Here is a 17,856-nt window from a genome sequence, read left to right as displayed (position 1 = left end):
AAGAATTATTGTCTTTGCAGATGTGGGTTTGCAAAGGCATGTGCATATATGGAGGATTATGTTAAATATGTTTTTATTTGCTTATTCTATTATGCTTTTGGCCAAAGAACGAATCGATACTCCTATTTATTTGTTATTGTTTGTATCACCAAGTGTAAAAAACACAAAAATATGAACTGCAGACACGTTAACTACTTGAAACTCTCTGCATGCACTGATTTATGCATTTATTGCACCAAAAGTGTTTTTCTTTTAAAACAGAAACGTCATAAATACCAGTGGATTCTGCACATACTGCTCATATATATATATATATATATATAACATGTTACATGTAGAAATATAATTGGCGTTGTGAAAGTTTCCCGTGGGGGGGAGAGGGTTTCTATTTCTCTAGAATGAGGAAGTCATTCATGTTATGTAAGTCAAACCTTTTGCCACGGTGCTATTTTCCCTTGTGTCCTCTAGTTTCGAGTTTCAGTGTGTGCGGCTCGGGGCCGATACGTACGAGAAAGAGGTGTCAAAACCTTGAGTGACTGTGGCTCGTCACATACAGGGCTGCACTATGAATCCATTTGGTGATCAGGGACATAAAGAACTGTCACGCCCCGCTTTACAGTAAGAACCTGTTGCCCTCTCCTCAGGGGAGACTTTTAGAGATTGGATGGAGCAGCTGGCCCCGAAGCGAGCGGTGCAACTAATATTGTGTCCTTCTGACAGATGGGGTTAGATGGCTGCCATTTGAGCCCTGCTGATCATGCAGGCAGGGTATATCTGCAGCCCCACAAAGATGCGCTCACCGGTGGCATTTGGTATCCTGCGATCACTGTCACACTCGTCGCTTTGGTCCTCTCCGTTTTCACACACCTCTTCGGTGCCCCCGACCGAGCATGGACTCACACTCACATGCACACTCCTCTCTGGACCATTCAGGACAATAAAACCACTCGTGCTTCAACTTTGAAATATTAGTACTACTGCTGCAGCCTAACGACATCATTCACATTTGAAATTCATGCATTGCATGAAGAGCAAGAAAAGCTCAACTTCTACTCACACACGTACACAAACGAGACAAAGCAAGGTGTGCTTTGGTTTCACAGTCTATTCCATTGTTTTAACTACTTTAAAACCATATTATTTGAACACTTTCACTTGTGATTGCTTGACAGGGAAACTCAGGAGTTGGGTGGCAGCACCCGATTTGCATATTGTCTCCAAACATGTCAGAGGTATTGAAGGAATTCGCCCGGGGGCATCCATAAAGCAAGTACAAACACTCCCATGCTCTCGTTTTCATTCCAGTCAGCCGGGTGACCTGGAAACACTCTATCAAATGGTACCATCAACTTTTTAAGTACTTTATGACAAACATGTGGTTTGAGGAGGTTAAACCACTCACAGCACACGAGGCCTTCACAGAAATATGTAACATGTGGCTTATCAACAGTGAGAGAGAAGCCTGTTGTGATGTTTTGATGTCATGATAAACTGTTATGTTGTGATGTTGTATTTTTTGTAAGTGCTTACATGTGTATTTTGTATTATATTGTACATGTATTGTGTGCTATTTTCTTTTTCCTTCTGTCTTTTTCTTTTCTTTTCTACTTTTTTATATTGTTTTATTGCTTTTTCACATCATGTTCAGGGGACTGCAGATGAAAACTAGCCTTCTGGCTAATTCTGGCTTTTTTGAACCATGTGTAATCGTGTGTTTTATGAAATCACACTGTCCCCTTTTAAATAAACTAATACATAATAATAAACTTTTCTTTCTGTTTTTCAGATCTCCTCGTGCACAGGGATGCAATGACACAGGTGCATTTTGATAAAGGATTGCTTATGCATTGGATAATATAACACTTTATTATTAAATGAAGTTGCATGAATTCCATGAAAAAGAACTAAATAACAAACTTTTCCTTCTAACCTCCCATTAAATTTAGACATTGTCCCATTACACATTGATGAAATACGATATATCAGCATGGGGATAGTTTACAAACTTGCCATGACATCTCAAAGGAAACCCAAACTTAATTCAGGCAGGGGAATGAGAAGGGGAGTGGGGGGCTGCCATTCTGACAATAACATGCGCGGGAAAAGGAGGGTGGAGGGGGGAGGAGGAGGAGAGAGAGAGAGAGGAGGAGGATAGGGAGGAGGGGGGGGAGTAAATGGAAGTCTTTTTATCTCCAGTTTCCCACATCCTGTGAACGGCTGCAAACCCGGCCACCCAATTTGAAAGAATGAGAGGAATGCGCCTATTCTCCCCGGCGCGCTTTGATGCGCGGCCGCTGGAGACGCATTGTCAGGCAACTCAAATAAAGGACCATAGTCCTGGACTTCACTTCGACCAATGGGCCTCTGTGTTTAATGTGAAAATAATCAGGTAAATGGCAGGGGGTTAGAATAGCCCTGGGGCATCTGATGAACTGCTCTCGGGCTGTTTGTCTCCGCGCGTCTTTATTAAAAGCCATGTGGCCGCTTCGGTGCAGACGCAACAAGCGAAGAAGAGACGCGCGAACTATTCATAAAGACTTTAATTATAGCAACTGTGTCTAAAGCGCCCTTTGAAATAAAAACAACACGAAAATGACGCATCCAGTTGCAGTAACTTGACGCTTGCATGTGTTGTTGTGCAGCCTGTTCATAACATTAGTCTGGCATTTTCTAGTCTGACTCACTTTTCCCGCGAAGTGAGGAGACGGTCGGGGGGTTCACTCGGCTTTGTATTTGCATTCCCCTTGAAACTTGAATTCATAATAACTACTTTAGTCTCCCTTACCCCCTCCCCCTGCTTTTTTTCCTCTTCTTTTAGCGCGTTTTTATTCCCGCCATGTCTGCGTCTGGCCCAGCCGGTAGGTTGGCTTTATTTTTGATTCCACTGACGCGCGTTGGAGCCGCGTATTCGCACTCCTATTGGCTCAGAGGGCGGAAATGGGAGGGGGAACGGGGGGCACGTCAGAGCGTGACGTAGCGCCCTATTACTACCGCCTTATAACCGTCCTCCCCCCTCCTCGCCGTTGTTTCCAAGAGCCGGTGTGTGACTGAAGTAGCGCGCAGCCGAGCACCGTCTTTTTCTGTTTATATCCCAACTGTTTACAAAACATTGCGGGGGACCGGTCGTGGTTTCACCGTGATTTAGATATTCATACCTCGGGGACGACGTTTCGTGGCTATATTTCCCCCCTACCTGGATTCTCATTTTTCCTTCTATCCGGATGAGAGGATCCCTATACCGCATTTTTGCTCCCGCAACGTGGACTTAAAGCTCGACACGGGAGACCGGAGAGGAATAAAACTACTGTTACAAACCGAGGAAGACTACTGCTACTACGACTACACACACGGGTCTCGGGTGGATATCCTTAAAGGAATGCTGCTGTCCAAGCTCAATTCCCTGGCTCACATCTCCACCGTAGACATGCCGGCGAAGATCCAGCTCCAAGTTCACCAAGGTTAGCAGCCCCTTCTTTGCCCCCTCGTGTCGTCATGGAGGACGCGGCTGCAGCAATGGCTGTTCGCCCGCTTATCCCGGCTCAGCCTCGCATGTGCTGCGTTTTCAAGGACGGCAGATAGTTTTTAAAGCATTATTGGACGTATTAACAACATATTAGCCGTGTTATTATGTTGTAATATCTTCGTAGTGCCGGTGCTTTGATGTGTGTAGCGTGCCGGCCCCAATGTATCTCCTTGTATTTACCGGCTCCTTTGATCTCCCGCAGTGAAGGAGAAGGAGGCTTTCGAGAAGCTGTACCAGGTCGGCGCGGTGCTGGGCAGCGGCGGCTTCGGTACCGTCTACACCGGTACGAGGACAGCCGACGGAGCTCCGGTTAGTAACCCCTTATTATATTATATTAATAAGAAATGCTGTTTTAAACACTTTCTTATACGTTGGCTTGTTGTATTTACGTGTGAATTGACGGTGTCTTCTTCGCCCCCGTAGGTTGCTGTCAAACATGTGGCCAAGGACAGAGTCTCCGAGTGGGGAGAGCTGGTGAGTAATGCTCCATACAACAGTGTTATGCTCCTAATTATCATGTCAAGATATAATAGAGTGCTTTCGTAAAGTGTTTGGACATTATTTGAGCATGTGTAATAGATAATAATGGGTGTTATTGTTGTTTTTTTGCAGCCGAATGGCTCCCGGGTCCCGATGGAGATCGTGTTGTTAAAGAAGGTCGGCACAGGCTTCCGCGGCGTGATCAAAATGCTGGACTGGTTCGAGCGACCGGACAGCTTCATCATCGTGATGGAGAGGCCCGAAAACGTCAAGGACCTGTTCGACTTCATCACGGAGAAGGGTGCTTTACCGGAGGAGCTGGCGCGGAGCTTTTTCCGCCAGGTGCTGGAGGCCGTGCGCCACTGCCACAGCTGCGGGGTGGTGCACCGGGACATCAAAGACGAGAACATCCTCATCGACCTCCGCACCGGAGAGATGAAGCTCATCGACTTCGGCTCCGGTGCCCTGCTGAAAGACACCATATACACAGACTTTGACGGTGAGTCATCAATGCTGCGATGTAGAATTTGAGTGTATTTTAACTGGATGCAGCAGGGTGAGATTTTTTTTTACCGTCACAGCCATTTCAGCAGAGCCCACGTTAGTCTCATGATTTGCGCTCACACACACCCCAGCAGGAATTCCTAGGTTGTGTCATTTCTGACATCCCCCCACAGCAGCCTATTAATACCGGCTGAGCACCACTTCCTTTGCTTTGGCGACCCCTATGGGAGGGAAGCTGCATTTTTACAACTCAAAGTTTGTAAACAAAGTCACATGTCCGCTCCCCCTCCCACACACACTCCTATCCCTCTCTCACCACACACACACACACTGCCTTTCACGCTCCCTGGCACCTGAGCCCAGATAATAGAAAGAGCTCAGCTGATAAACCTGCACTCTGTTTTAATCATCCAACCCCCTCTGCAATGCTTTCACTTTGAAACTAGAATGCTATTACAATCAGTTCAAAGAGGTTGCATCCGTGCTTAGATGTATCTGATGGTTGTGTTTATTTGTGCATTGTTATAAAAAGAGGTTGCAGTTTTTTAAAGATGTTTTTTATTCCCTCTCACCCGACAGGCACACGAGTGTACAGCCCACCAGAGTGGATCAAATATCATCGCTATCACGGGCGCTCTGCCACAGTTTGGTCCCTGGGTGTCCTGCTCTACGACATGGTGTGCGGGGACATTCCTTTCGAACACGACGAGGAGATCACAAGAGGGCAGGTCCTCTTCCGGAGGAGAATCTCCACAGGTAAATTCACCTCAAAGTGCCCGCTCTAGCTTTCCTGTGGCAGGTGCGGGATATTTCATACTCAGTTCATTGCTCCAGACTTATTGGTTTCCCATCCCTTCCTCCTCCTCCAGAATGCCAACAGCTCATCAAGTGGTGTCTGTCTCTGCGGCCAGCCGACCGCCCATCCTTCGAGGACATCATCAACCACTCGTGGATGCAGAGCACGTCCTCCTCCGTCATCCCGTCCACGGTGCAGACGGAGAAGACGACCACAGAGATCAGGCTGCACAGCATCGGCCATGAGCCCACGGCCTTCACACCCACAGCAGTGGCCGTGGCTCGGTGATAGAGGCACAAGGCCTCTGATCCGAACTGGACCTCGCTGACACAAGAGACTATTACTAAAGACTTGTGTAACAGACTTGAAGCAGAGTACGGGGCAGCGCATAGGCCGGCGGTCCCGACACAGACAAGAGCAAGGTGTAAAGGACGGCGCGCGGGCAAAACCGAGGTCACGACAAAGCCGCCTTGTCTCGGTTTCAACCCGGCAGGCCAGACCCTCTCCGTCACCTCCCCGACTACTTGATTTTCCAGGCAGTTATCCGAACACCATCCTCGTTGCATCTACACAACAGGTGTTCATCAGTCTGGAGGAGGGCGCGCTCTATATGCGCGGACACGCACGCTGAGCAAATACAGCACACGCGCCTACTGTTCTACTAATGGACAGCGTTACGTAACCTCTCGCTGCACTGTACTCTGCTCTCTCCCTCTATTCTCTGTCGCAGCAGAACGGGAAAGGCAGAGGCGAAGCGGAGCGTTATCTTTCAAAAAAAAGTGCCTTCTGTGAGATTGTCGGGGGACCCTGAAAATACTTGAATTTGTGGAAGCGAAAAGGCTCTTCTTCTCAGAGAGACCTTCTTGCTCCTTACTCTGTACAAGGCTTTATATTGTTTGTTTTGTTTTCCTCTTGTGGGCCTAGATCAGTAAAGCCTATGCCATCTACAACCACCGCTATCACTACTTCTACTCCGATGTCGTTTGCAACCAGACGAACCTCATAGCTCCGGCAGCACCACGTGCAAACAACTCGTAAAAAAGAAACACTGGACTTACCTCGCTCTCTTTACTACAGAATCCACCTCTACTCTACAACCTCCACTTCCTCTTCTGCTCGTGTTGTAGCCGTATACAAACACGGCGGCTCATTCACACCCGCCCGAACGCACACCGCAATGCAAACGGAACCATATCGAAATACAACATCCTCTGCTCTTCACTTCAATTTGTTTGTGTTCAAACAGTGCCTCAGACAGGTCTTAAAACACAGTGGGGACAAGAATTGTAAATTATAAATGACATATTTATTATTGTTGTGACTTCTCTCTCACACTCAATGAGCTCAGAATGGATTTATTTATTTATTTATTAGAGAATTTCGGCTTGCGTGTATTTCATTCCACAGTCACTGAAGGGCCCACAGATTATTAAGAAAGACAGACCAGATGAATTGTTTTCTGAACATATTTATGGATTGAAATTTGAAAAAGAGCAGATGTGTGTATGTAATGTAAATAACGTGTAAATAGTCCCGAAAGCACTTCCATCTTAATGTATCAGAACATTGAACGTCTACTGATGGTAACTGGTTTTGTTACGCGCTGTGTGTGTGTGTGTGTGAGAGAGGGAGTGTGTGTATGTGTGTGAGTGAGAGAGAGAGTGTGTGTGTGTGTGAGAGAGAGTGTGAGTGTGTGTGTGTGTGAGATCTGAGAATGAGAAAACTCTTCTGGTTTCATGATATCAGCTTGGAATGTGTTTTTTTTTCTTCCATTCAAGTTAGAATTGTAAATTATGTTAGAAACTATTTTTATACAATTTCAATAAATATTTTTTTAACTATGACACTCGACTCCTCTGCATTGCTTCAAGTAAAACCCTCTGTAACATAAACCACATACATGTTACACACGGACAAACGTATCACAGTAACAAAAACACTCATATAAAAGTAAAAAATACAAACTTAGAGACTTTTTAACATGAATAGAATTAACTAGGTCAGCAGGTTATGCAATTTTCCTGTTAGACACCTCCGTAGAAAAGCAGAGGATATGGAGAACAGATGATAAGATAAGGCAGATGTGCTTGCATAGAAGAGAAAACATTACATTCATTTAGCTGTTGGTTTTGTCCAGAAGGGAATTACAGTAAGCGACACATCGCAATGACGTCAATCAATGCGTGTGACGTGTTACGGCGTGATGACGTATAGGCAGCAAGAAGCATTCTCCGAGGCCCAGGTAGTGTGAGTACAAACGGGCCTGGAGGGGGGACAAGTACCCTAAAGCACGGGGCACGGGACGGTGCGACAGTGTGAGTGCGCCCTAAGTGACACTCAGTGCTGCCCCCTCCACACTAATTCAGCATCCCACCTGTGTATAGGTAGGTTATAAGCTCAACATGTTACAGAAATGTCACTGACCAACAATGTGCTGTTCTTTTTGAGGGGGCAACTAGCAGACGTCCCAGTTTGAGAGAGGAGTTTGTTGTGTAGACACTCAACTCGAGTCAGACTCTGTCACCTCTTGCTCATTCAGTGACTACGTAACCATACTGTTAGGACTTGGTAAAATGAGGACTCAAATGCAGTCAGGGATCGATTGATGCAGGCTTTATTTCCAGGCCCAGGTAGTGTGAGTACGAACGGGCCTGGAGGGGGGGACAAGAACCCTAAAGCCCGGGGCACGGTACGAGTGGACAGTGTGAGTGCGCCCTTAATGCATTCAACCATGAAGATAGTACCCAAAAAGTGCAAGAATCATCAAGAAGTGCAAGCGGCACTGACTTCATTTTTGATAGAAAATGGTTCCTTCGTCCTACATACTCGTGTATTATTTGTCTGAGGGTGATCTGACATGACATCTCAAAATACACACACACACACACACACACACACACACACACGAACAGAGGACGTAGAGACATATCAGGATGTCCAGCTTTGTTAAACCGCTGCTAATGTGTCTGTGAAGTATTTACACAAGTATATATATGATATTTATATGGTGTATTACTATGTGTTAAAATAACTTTGCAGCATGGCTGGCTTAACCTGTCTGAGGCCCGGGGCAGAAATGTGTTTTTGGGCCCCCTGTTGCTCTCCTCACCGTTAGATGACCAAGACCCGCAGTAATGCCAACATTCAGTCTGAACTGGGGCCGAGAAGATGAAGCAAAAATGCACGAATCCTTACTTGATAGTGTACATTTTATACAGTATCATAAATGACAATTAAATTCCATACAACCAGTTGACCAACAGAAATCCTGGGGTCACTGGGGTTCTCTTTGTCCCCTTTGGTAAGTTCAATTCAATTTTATTTATAGTGCCAAATCATAACAAGAGTTATCTCAGGACACTTTACAGAGTAGGTATAGACCACACTCTATGACTTATGTATGATTTACACAGACCCAACAATTCCCCCGTAGAGTACGGTGGCAACGAAAACCTTCACTATAACAGGCAATTTAAATAGTGAAATTAAAATGATCAAGAAACGTGTAAAAGCGCTATTATAAGAAACGTAAGATGATGCTGTTTAGCAGAAAAAGTGAATTTTAATTTTGTATTCGTTCTGCAAAGTTGACATATGTAAGCGCCCCAAATGGGATTTTTTTTTTAAAATCATTATTTGTGAAATGCCGAACAAGGGGCGGACATTATAAGTTTATCTTCTTTCTGCTCCCTTTCATTTCTTTTCTAAAGAATGAAATAAAAATGAAAAATGAAATGAAACAGGCATGAATGTGGGACAGACCCAGCTCCATGGAGGACGGACATCTAAGCAAGTAAGCATAATGTAGTTAAAATAGCTCTTTCGTCCAACGTAAAAATCCTGCCTACATGTTTATGCATTGCTAATAATAATAATTAAATTGTATAATGCATAAAAAGTACGCCTGTGAAAATGCTCATTTGTCCAGGTCATCGTTATCCCCAAAGCAATTTCATTTAAAAGCAATAAAAGAACAATAATATGTACTTTTTAATTGTTTGAATGCAGAGTATTTTTGCACTGTTAATAGTAATGCTTAACCCAACAGTACTTAATTAAAGGATATACTGTAGATACTTCTTGTAGCATCAGTTGTAAGCTGTCGCCCTATTGTCGCCAATTGTCTGCTGGAATGTGGGCCACCGCTTGTCTTCACGGGTTTAATCCCGCTAACTCGCTGCAGATGCTCTTGTGGGTTAATCTGGACGTTTGAGTGGTGATCGTGACCAGCAGGCAGCAGCCTATCACGGATCTGCTCTCTTAGATAACAGTTGTAGGTTTAATCAGCTGCGGTGCCCCTGAATGCCCCTGAAGGAATCCTGACCTCGCCGCTAATCTTCCTTCACCCACAGCCAAACGAAGATTTACACAACAGCAAATTACACGAAGGCTGGAAATGCCGCTGCTCCCATCGGACCCTGTCAGATCCTGTCAAGGGAACACAATGTGCGTTTGGCAGCGGTGATTTGAATGGATGGATGGGGACTGAAATATACTGTAAATGGACTTGTACTTATATAGCGCCTTTCTAGTCTTCTGACTACTCAAGGCGCTTTCACAGTGTCACATAAACACAGACATTCACACTGATGGCAGTGGACATCTACAGACCATCTAATCTAACCATTCACACCACATTTACACACCAATGCGCAGCACGAGGAGCAATTCTGGGTTCAGTGTCTTGCCCAAGGACACTTCGACATGTGGACCGGGGGGAGGTGGGGATCGAACGGCCGATCTCTCGAACGGACGACGACCCAATCTCCCACTGAGCCACAGTCGCCCCTGTAGATACATATATACTGCAGCGGCTCCATTCAACTCCCTGCATGTATTTTTGTATCCAGATAATAATAGAGGCCATCAAAGGAAACCAGCCCTAAAAATAAAAATGTCATTTTCAGCATGAATTCAAAGTGGAGTGTCAGTCAGCAGCGATCTGTCTGATCTGATGCTGCCTTTCTTCTTCTTCAGGTACTCAGGCAACATACAATTTCCCTGAAGAGATTACGGTGTAACAGAAACCGCAGGTGGTTTTTCAGTGAATCACCGTTCATTTCCCCTGTCGTTCGGAGAACCACGCGCCACATCAGACTGCACGTTGGCAGGTGTTGTAATGAACGTCCCAAAACGCAACCGAGCTCTGCTGTTGTTTAAAGTATTTCAGTTGCAAAGCAGGACTTTTTTCTAAAAGGTCATGTTCTACTTTCTCAGCCTTTGTTCACTTAGAGATAAAAGATTTAAAAAAAAAGATGGGTGGCAGGTCATCACTAAATGGAAACCAAAGATAGAATCCAAAGTATTTTTGTCTTGTCTCTACTGATTTTTGTCGAGAAGTTATAAAGAGGCAATAGTTGATGTTTTTATGAGGAAGTCGGAGTAGAGCCGCTGCTCCTTTGTGTTGAAAGGAGCCAGTTGAGGAGGTTCAGGATCATCTAGTAAGGATGAACCCTGGGCGCCTCCCTAGGGAGGTGTTTCAGGCACGTCCAGCTGGGAGGAGGCCTCGGGGAAGACCCAGGACCAGGTGGAGAGATTAGATCTCCACACTGGCCTGGGAACGCCTCAGGATCCCCCAGTTAGAGCTGGTTAATGTGGCCCGGGAAAGGGAAGTTTGGGGTCCCCTGCTAAAGCTGCTGCCCCCGCGACCCGAATCCGGACAAGCGGATGAAGATGAGATGAGAAAATGTGAAAACAATAAGACAACAGTAACGATATGAAAGGTGTCACTTCGCCTACGAGAACAAGGCCTCTCCACTTTACAGAGCGTAATAGTAAGTTTCTGCAAATCCAGACACACATCTATCTACGTAGATGTAGGGTCTAATGGCAACGAGCATAAAAACCTTCCCCAACACAAGGGGCGGCACCAACACATGCATATTAATATTATTATTATTTTATAATATATATTGGTATTTTATAATACCACTGCACTACAGACAACAAACAGTCAGAGCAATGAACAAGGTGACGTATCAAGCCAACTATGACCGAGCATCACTGTCGTCATCGGTTACGCCCGCCCATAACAGACGGTATAATTTGTTTGGTGAGTTGACTTTCTGACAAAGTTAATAAGCTCCACCGGTGCGTGCGAGATGTCTGACTTCCCTCCAATATAACCGACCGACCTCGCTGGTTTCTACATGGAACTGCTCACAACCATGTCGGTGGATTAATTTGAAGTGGGTCGTGATTTCTGGAAAGAGACATTGATGTCTTTTAAATATTTAGCACCCCTATCTTGGAATAATCCACAGGATCATTTCAAACTGGAATCCCTCATCAGCACGGAGCATTTCAAAAGCAGGTTTAAGGACTTTTTGAATACAATTTGCACATGTACTGTCTCTGAGCACTGATCTTGACTTATGTTAAGTTGTGTGTCATGTTTAGTTGGGTGTTGTTTTGGTTTTAAATGGGAAACTTGGATGTTTATGCTGCTGTCTTGACCAGAATTCCCTTGGAAAAGAGATTTTAAGGCTAATACAAGATACAAAAATGTTGAGTTAGTATGTGCCAGGAGTTTAAAGAGATAGCTCTTTTGAAACGCGGTTGTATGAGGTACTTATGGTCTGTGCGTTATCTTCAGTAGATGAAAGGCAGCACGCTGCCAGATACTTGGTAATTGAAGGGAAGTGCTGTCTGATAGCAGAGAAAAGCTGTGAAAATATTCCACTTATAGTGCACATTCAAACTGATTTTTTTGTTTTTAGGCCTGCTTCTTTTGGTGGAGTGCTTTTTTTTTATTGCTTTTCCTTGGTCGGGGGACCAGACAACCGCATAAATGATAATGATTGGCTGAGTAATGTTTCATGGAAAGCCAGTCAGAGGTAGAGTTGGGCGGTTGTTGTTGACACAAAATCGAGCATGCATGGTTGCACCATAACTTGTATAACACAGTGGGTTGCGCACACAACGACAATAGTGAGTCAATAAGCATCAACAGGAATAGCGAGCCCAGGTAATCCCAAAGTAGCCTTCTTGAACTGGAAGTATAGCCATTACTTTTCCTTACATGCAATTAAAGGAACAAATGTGTGCGTAAAATGCACATTATGCCCTGGACACAAGTGTGTCTCCACGTCCTCGACAAAAAAATCTGGTGTGACTTCTCTCAAAAGTTTCAATACATCCATTATGTCATTTTTATTGATCCACTATATTCATTAATTCATTGTTCCTGTCGGGGTTGCGGGGGGGCTGGAGCCGATCCCAGCTGACATCGGGCGTGAGGCGGGGTACACCCTGGACAGGACGCCAGTCTATCACAGGACACATAGAGACGAACAGAGACAGACAACCATTCACACCTACGGGCAATTTAGAGTCATCAATGAACCGAACACCTGCACTTCTTTGGACTGTGGGAGGAAACCGGAGAACCTGGAGAAAACCCACGCAGACACGGGGAGAACATGCAAACTCCACACAGAAGGGCCCCAGCCTGGATTCAAACCAGAAACCCTCTCGCTGTGAGGCGACAGTGCTAACCACCATATCACCGTGTCGCCCCTGATACTCTATATAAACATGGTAATTATAAAAGCTACAATAATACAAGAAATTTGATTGAGACTGGTCTTTGTTAAACGATTCCTTTAATTCTTAAATACAAGTAAACAAGTTAATTTGACTGCGTTGAGTCATCACAAAAAGAGGACACAGTGTTAAAGCTACTGTCTATGTTTAGCTTTCAGAAGGAAACATTGATAACTCATGTGCTTCTGAAGACCTGATGTGTGATAATGAGTCAACGAGTGTCATTTGATTTGATCACATTATTGGCCGTGCTGCAGTACGTTCTTCTCATCTGTGCTTTACTCAGCCTCAGCAGCTTCTCGACCTGAGACTTCTTACCGCCTCACCAGTGAGAGCTGATTGGCTCATCATTGCCTCGTTCCCGTAAGTGGTGTGCTGCACCTTCTTCTGAAAAGGAGACAGAAAGCCCAGCTGTTGCATAATCACCCTCCGCCCTGTTCCAGTAAGAAAGATGTAGAGACAGAGCTGTTGGGCAAGTTGTCAGGAACTTCCCTCAGCCCCCACTTCCCCCTGACTTTATCTCTTTCTGTGTCACTGTCTGTCTCCATCTGCCTGCTTGTTAAATACCACAAATTGAAAGCGCAGAAACACACATTCTCAAGCTGCGTTCACACCAAACGCAATAGACACGAATACAATCGCTTGAGACGCTTGTATCGTACCTCACATTTGTCACATTTTCGCTTCAATCGCAGGTAGGAACTGAGGCGGCTACCTAACTGATGCTAACCCCTGCCTCAGCCTACTCTATTGTGAGCTAAATGGGAAGTTATGCTAGCGCTAACCAGTTATCTGTATGCTTTTAAAAAGAGCAGAAATTCAAACTTAGTCCCTGAAGTGGAAAATAAGAGTAAGAATACATTCACTTAAAGTAGTTCTTTCTCCATAAGATTTGAGATACGTTGTTTGTGGCGGTACGATGTAACTGCAGGCGAGCCTGTTCTTTCAGAGCCTTCGTCTTGTCACGTTCATGGTCACTATGTGTGTTATTTTTTATCCAATTTTTTTTTTGCTCTTCTGTAAACTTTTATTGAAACACATTCACCTCTCTACTTCCAGTCTGTTACCCTCTCAAATACACACACACACGTTCCTATTATACTTCTACCCTTACTACAAGCCTCAGAAGTTGGATTTTCCAATTTCAAGTGAACGCAGCATAACTGTTGGTGATTTGGGCCCCTCAGACCAACCAGCAGAGTCACTAACATGGCACCTTATTTACATACAGCCCGTGAATGTCGCCACAGACACGAATATTGGAATACTCGCAAAAAAGGCAAGTAGTGCTTTACTTAGTGGGTCGTAGCGGGTTGTTTTAAAGCTATGGTCTACATTCTGTAAATCAGTTGAGCCTCTGGTTCTCGAAGGTTTTCTTTTTCATGTAAACACTCTCAAAGCTCACATTTCATCTTTTAATTATCATTTAATCTTAGTGTTTATCGTGTGACGGCCCCCTGCTGCCTGATTTGTCTGTCTTGCTGCTTCCTGTCTGCAGGTATCTCAGTGGGCGGGGAGGCTACAAGAGCAGGCCTTCTCCTCCTCATGACCCCTCTCTCTATCTCTGTCATCAGAAGGCCCTAGGCTTCCCTCCGGCTCAGTTATATTGTTTGGTTGCTTTATTCTGAGTTGTACACTTTTACTTTAATAAATATTGTTATTCTTTATAATTATCCGCATCTCACCGTACTTTTGTCATGGCCTCTTGAGCCAATCATGACCATGGTTACTCTAGAACTTTTAGCTTTAGATAACATTGCCTCGACTTGAAAAACCAAAAGTGAAGTGCACTTAACAAAGCATCATGTTTCATGGCACTGTTAAGTTTTAATTGTGATGTTTTAATATATAGAGATAATAGAGACTCTAAGACTTTCCTTCATTGTTCCGTCTCGAGGTCACTACAACCTCAAGGGAGAAGTACATGAATACCCACAGACTCACACACACACACACTCACATTAAGTGAATAATGGCTGGTGGCCAGCCCGTGTCTGTGTCACGTCTTCCGGTAGAACTGAGGGTGCGAGGCTCCAGTAAAGGTCGAGCTGAACTGCCTCCTCATTGTGCAACACAGTGTTCCAGATGTCACCACGTGGCTCCCACTCTGTTCTTCTTCACTGTGCGTGTGTGTGTGTGTGTGTGTGGTGTTGTTAGAACTTTGGGGCGCCATACTGTCATGCCGTCCTGGCTACTATGCTCGATCAAATTTTTCTGTTGCCAGATTGAAAAAATGACTCTCCACAAGTCAGCGCACGCTCATGCTCGTACATGTGCAAACGTGCTTTACAAAAGCCCACCTCTCCCAAATGGGCCGTGGACGACAAGCGTGCCACAGCTAGGTGCTGTACGGTTGCACTCACACTGGCGAAAGGAACTAGACCTTAGCCGTGGGACCAACCTTGGGCACGGTACGGATGGACAGTGTGAGTGCGCCCTGAGAGGTTTAAGTAATTGACATGCATCATCTCGAAGAACTGATACCTTTGAAAAGAATCAGTCAGACCATCACTAATCTCTCTTTACATCACTTTAAATTACTAAACGTGAAATCAGTGGCAAATGTTCGCAGTGGGATAACATGACACCAACAGTATTATACATTCTTATACTTGCCCACTTTAGTGCAAACTGTAATATCCTTTCAGGTGTTATTACATATCAGGAAATGATTCCTTCATTATTGGGTGCTACAGGCCTTAAGGTGATCATTTAGCATTCAGTTATTGAAGACCTCATCCTACCCATCTATCATGAGTGGTGCAGCTTCAGCACAGAGCAATAAAGTGTTCTCACAGCAACTGACGATACATCCGTGGATTTATTGCGAAAAGGAAAAAGCAGAGTGTGAAATGAATGAAAGCAAACATGGCAGCACAGCATTTGTTCATTAAATGATGTTCCCATGGTGGTGTTATTTATTGCCTCATTAAGCAAGAATGTTTTTGTGTCCTCCGTGTAAATTCCTCCTGTTCAGTTTAATCTGCCGGCAGCCGTTCTCTTTCTTAACTTGTAGTCACATGAAGGCGGTTGCGCTGTTGACTTTGTTTTCACGTTTTTATGAATGACTCAGACTTCATAATAAGTGAGGGAGAGAAAGTGGGCGGACAGCTCTGAGCACTCTCTCAACAACTACGCTGGATCCCACGGGTTGTGGCCGTCCCTGGCCGCGTTACACCTCCATGACTAACAAGTCTGGTCATGGAGGGAGCGAGGAGGTCTTAGCTAATGGTATGAGGGGGTTTGGCCTGGTTTGGGCTACATAAACACACAGGTATCATCATATCATGTGCATGCTCCTGTTCTCAATGTTTTTTCCCACCCAGATTGTCTGTTGAGATCCCCTTGAGCAATACCTGAAATTACTGATAAGAGATTATGGGAACAAGGGAGCATGCATTGACATTTATATGGAAAAATGCTAACTTGACTCCAGCAGATGGAATGACTTGTATTTGCTCAGGATATCCATCTGAGAATTCTCGTTTGGAGATCTTTTGGGAAGGGGCGAAAATACTGGTTGTCCATTTGATAAACCATCGGTCTATCACCAACATACAGGCCAAATCAACCAATCAACAGACGTATGACGTGCTAACAGAGCATCGAGGCAAAGCTCAGTAAGTTAACAACATGTCGGTAAAGATATTTTCCGTTTGTGTTACGCAAATTTGTAGATAAAAGTCGCGATATCAGGTGCCCGGTCCATATTCCAACAGAAGGATCCAAGAGAAAAAAGCGTTAGCGAGCGACTAACAGAGTTAGGGCTACCGTTGTCTGAAAACGTGTGTGGATCAGGTCGGATTTGCATGCATTGCGTCACACTCAAACTCGCCTAAATCCACGCTCCACCTCTTTGCCCATTTTTGGATTGGCCGGAAGTTAGGCGGCTGCGGTTACTGCCAAGATGGCGAGTGCTGGAGCCCCCTCGCACTCAGCTTCACTACGGCCATGTTTTATACAGTCTGTTGTTACAGCACATAATGAAAACCACAACCTGTCATCTGAACAATTCTGCTTGTAGAGATTGAACAAACGTAACGTATTGTTGAGTTTAAGCGCTAGCGAGCGACTAACAGAATTAGGGGTACCACTGTCTGAAAATGTGTGTGGATCAGGTCGGATTTGCATGCATTGCGTCCCACTCAAACTCGCCTCAAAACCAACGCTGATTGGGCGTTCGCTTGGCAAACACTTTCAAATTTCCTCTGTCGCATCAGACTGATCTCCGAGTAAAATGGGATGGTCGGGGATGGTCTCCCGAGACTAGAAGAATAGTACATTCTCATTTTCTCACTTCTTGTAACACTCAGGCTCCAGATGAGACAATCCCCTCTGGTTTAGATTTAAACATTGCAACAATAACCGTGTTTCCATTAAATTGTCAAACACATTTCAAGAAACAAACTTGTTTGTACCCAAAAGAAGTAAATTATACGCATTTCCATCAACGGGTTTGGCGTTCATAAACAAGGCTACAGCAGGTTTGGTTAGAAGGCAGCACTATAGTCTCCGCATGACCGTAACCTGCCAGTAAACAGAAATAGTAGAAGTAGAGGTTGCTAACCTGAAACAAAACAAGTCACCTTGGTCTTCTAGGTTAAATGTTTGATACTTCAGATTTATTCTGCAAACAACTTAAGCGAGCGCAACACTTTTCTAACGCAACATTTCAAAATATGCATTAAAGTATTATTATAGAAACAACTAATGACATCACTTACTTTAAAGGGCATGTCTGATTTGTTACAAATTAGGTCTTACTATTGTAGTTTTGTCCATCATGTCAATCGCTTATGATGACATCAGGATCACTAAACTGATTGGTTAGATTTGGGCACACAGCTACAAATGCTGTTGATAATGCCTGCTGGCACCGCTACGGGCAACACCTTTTACATCATACAGTCATCCATCCCATCATTAATGTAGCAATGTTGATTACAGTAGCATTAACATACTGGCAGGGAGTTTACTATTGGACTAGGAGGAAATTCATTTGGTTCAG

The 17,856-nt window shown here is 44.6% G+C and overlaps 1 protein-coding gene across 1 annotated transcript; it reads left to right on the top strand.

Moving 5' to 3' along the window:
• Positions 1 to 3,039: 3,039 nt before the first annotated feature.
• Positions 3,040 to 7,147, top strand: pim1 (Pim-1 proto-oncogene, serine/threonine kinase). Its single transcript, XM_083919373.1, has 6 exons — positions 3,040 to 3,458; positions 3,726 to 3,832; positions 3,947 to 3,997; positions 4,136 to 4,502; positions 5,087 to 5,263; positions 5,377 to 7,147. The coding sequence occupies exons 1-6, from the start codon at positions 3,377 to 3,379 to the stop codon at positions 5,589 to 5,591; spliced, it is 999 nt and encodes a 332-aa protein (XP_083775499.1). The 5' UTR covers positions 3,040 to 3,376; the 3' UTR covers positions 5,592 to 7,147.
• The last annotated feature ends 10,709 nt before the right edge of the window (positions 7,148 to 17,856 follow it).

This window comes from Echiichthys vipera (genome assembly GCF_963691815.1).
Source record: "Echiichthys vipera genome assembly, chromosome: 9".
NCBI classification, from domain to species: domain Eukaryota; kingdom Metazoa; phylum Chordata; class Actinopteri; order Perciformes; family Trachinidae; genus Echiichthys; species Echiichthys vipera.
The sequence above is the reverse complement of the archived record's forward strand: the minus strand, read 5'-3'. Positions and strand labels throughout refer to the sequence as shown.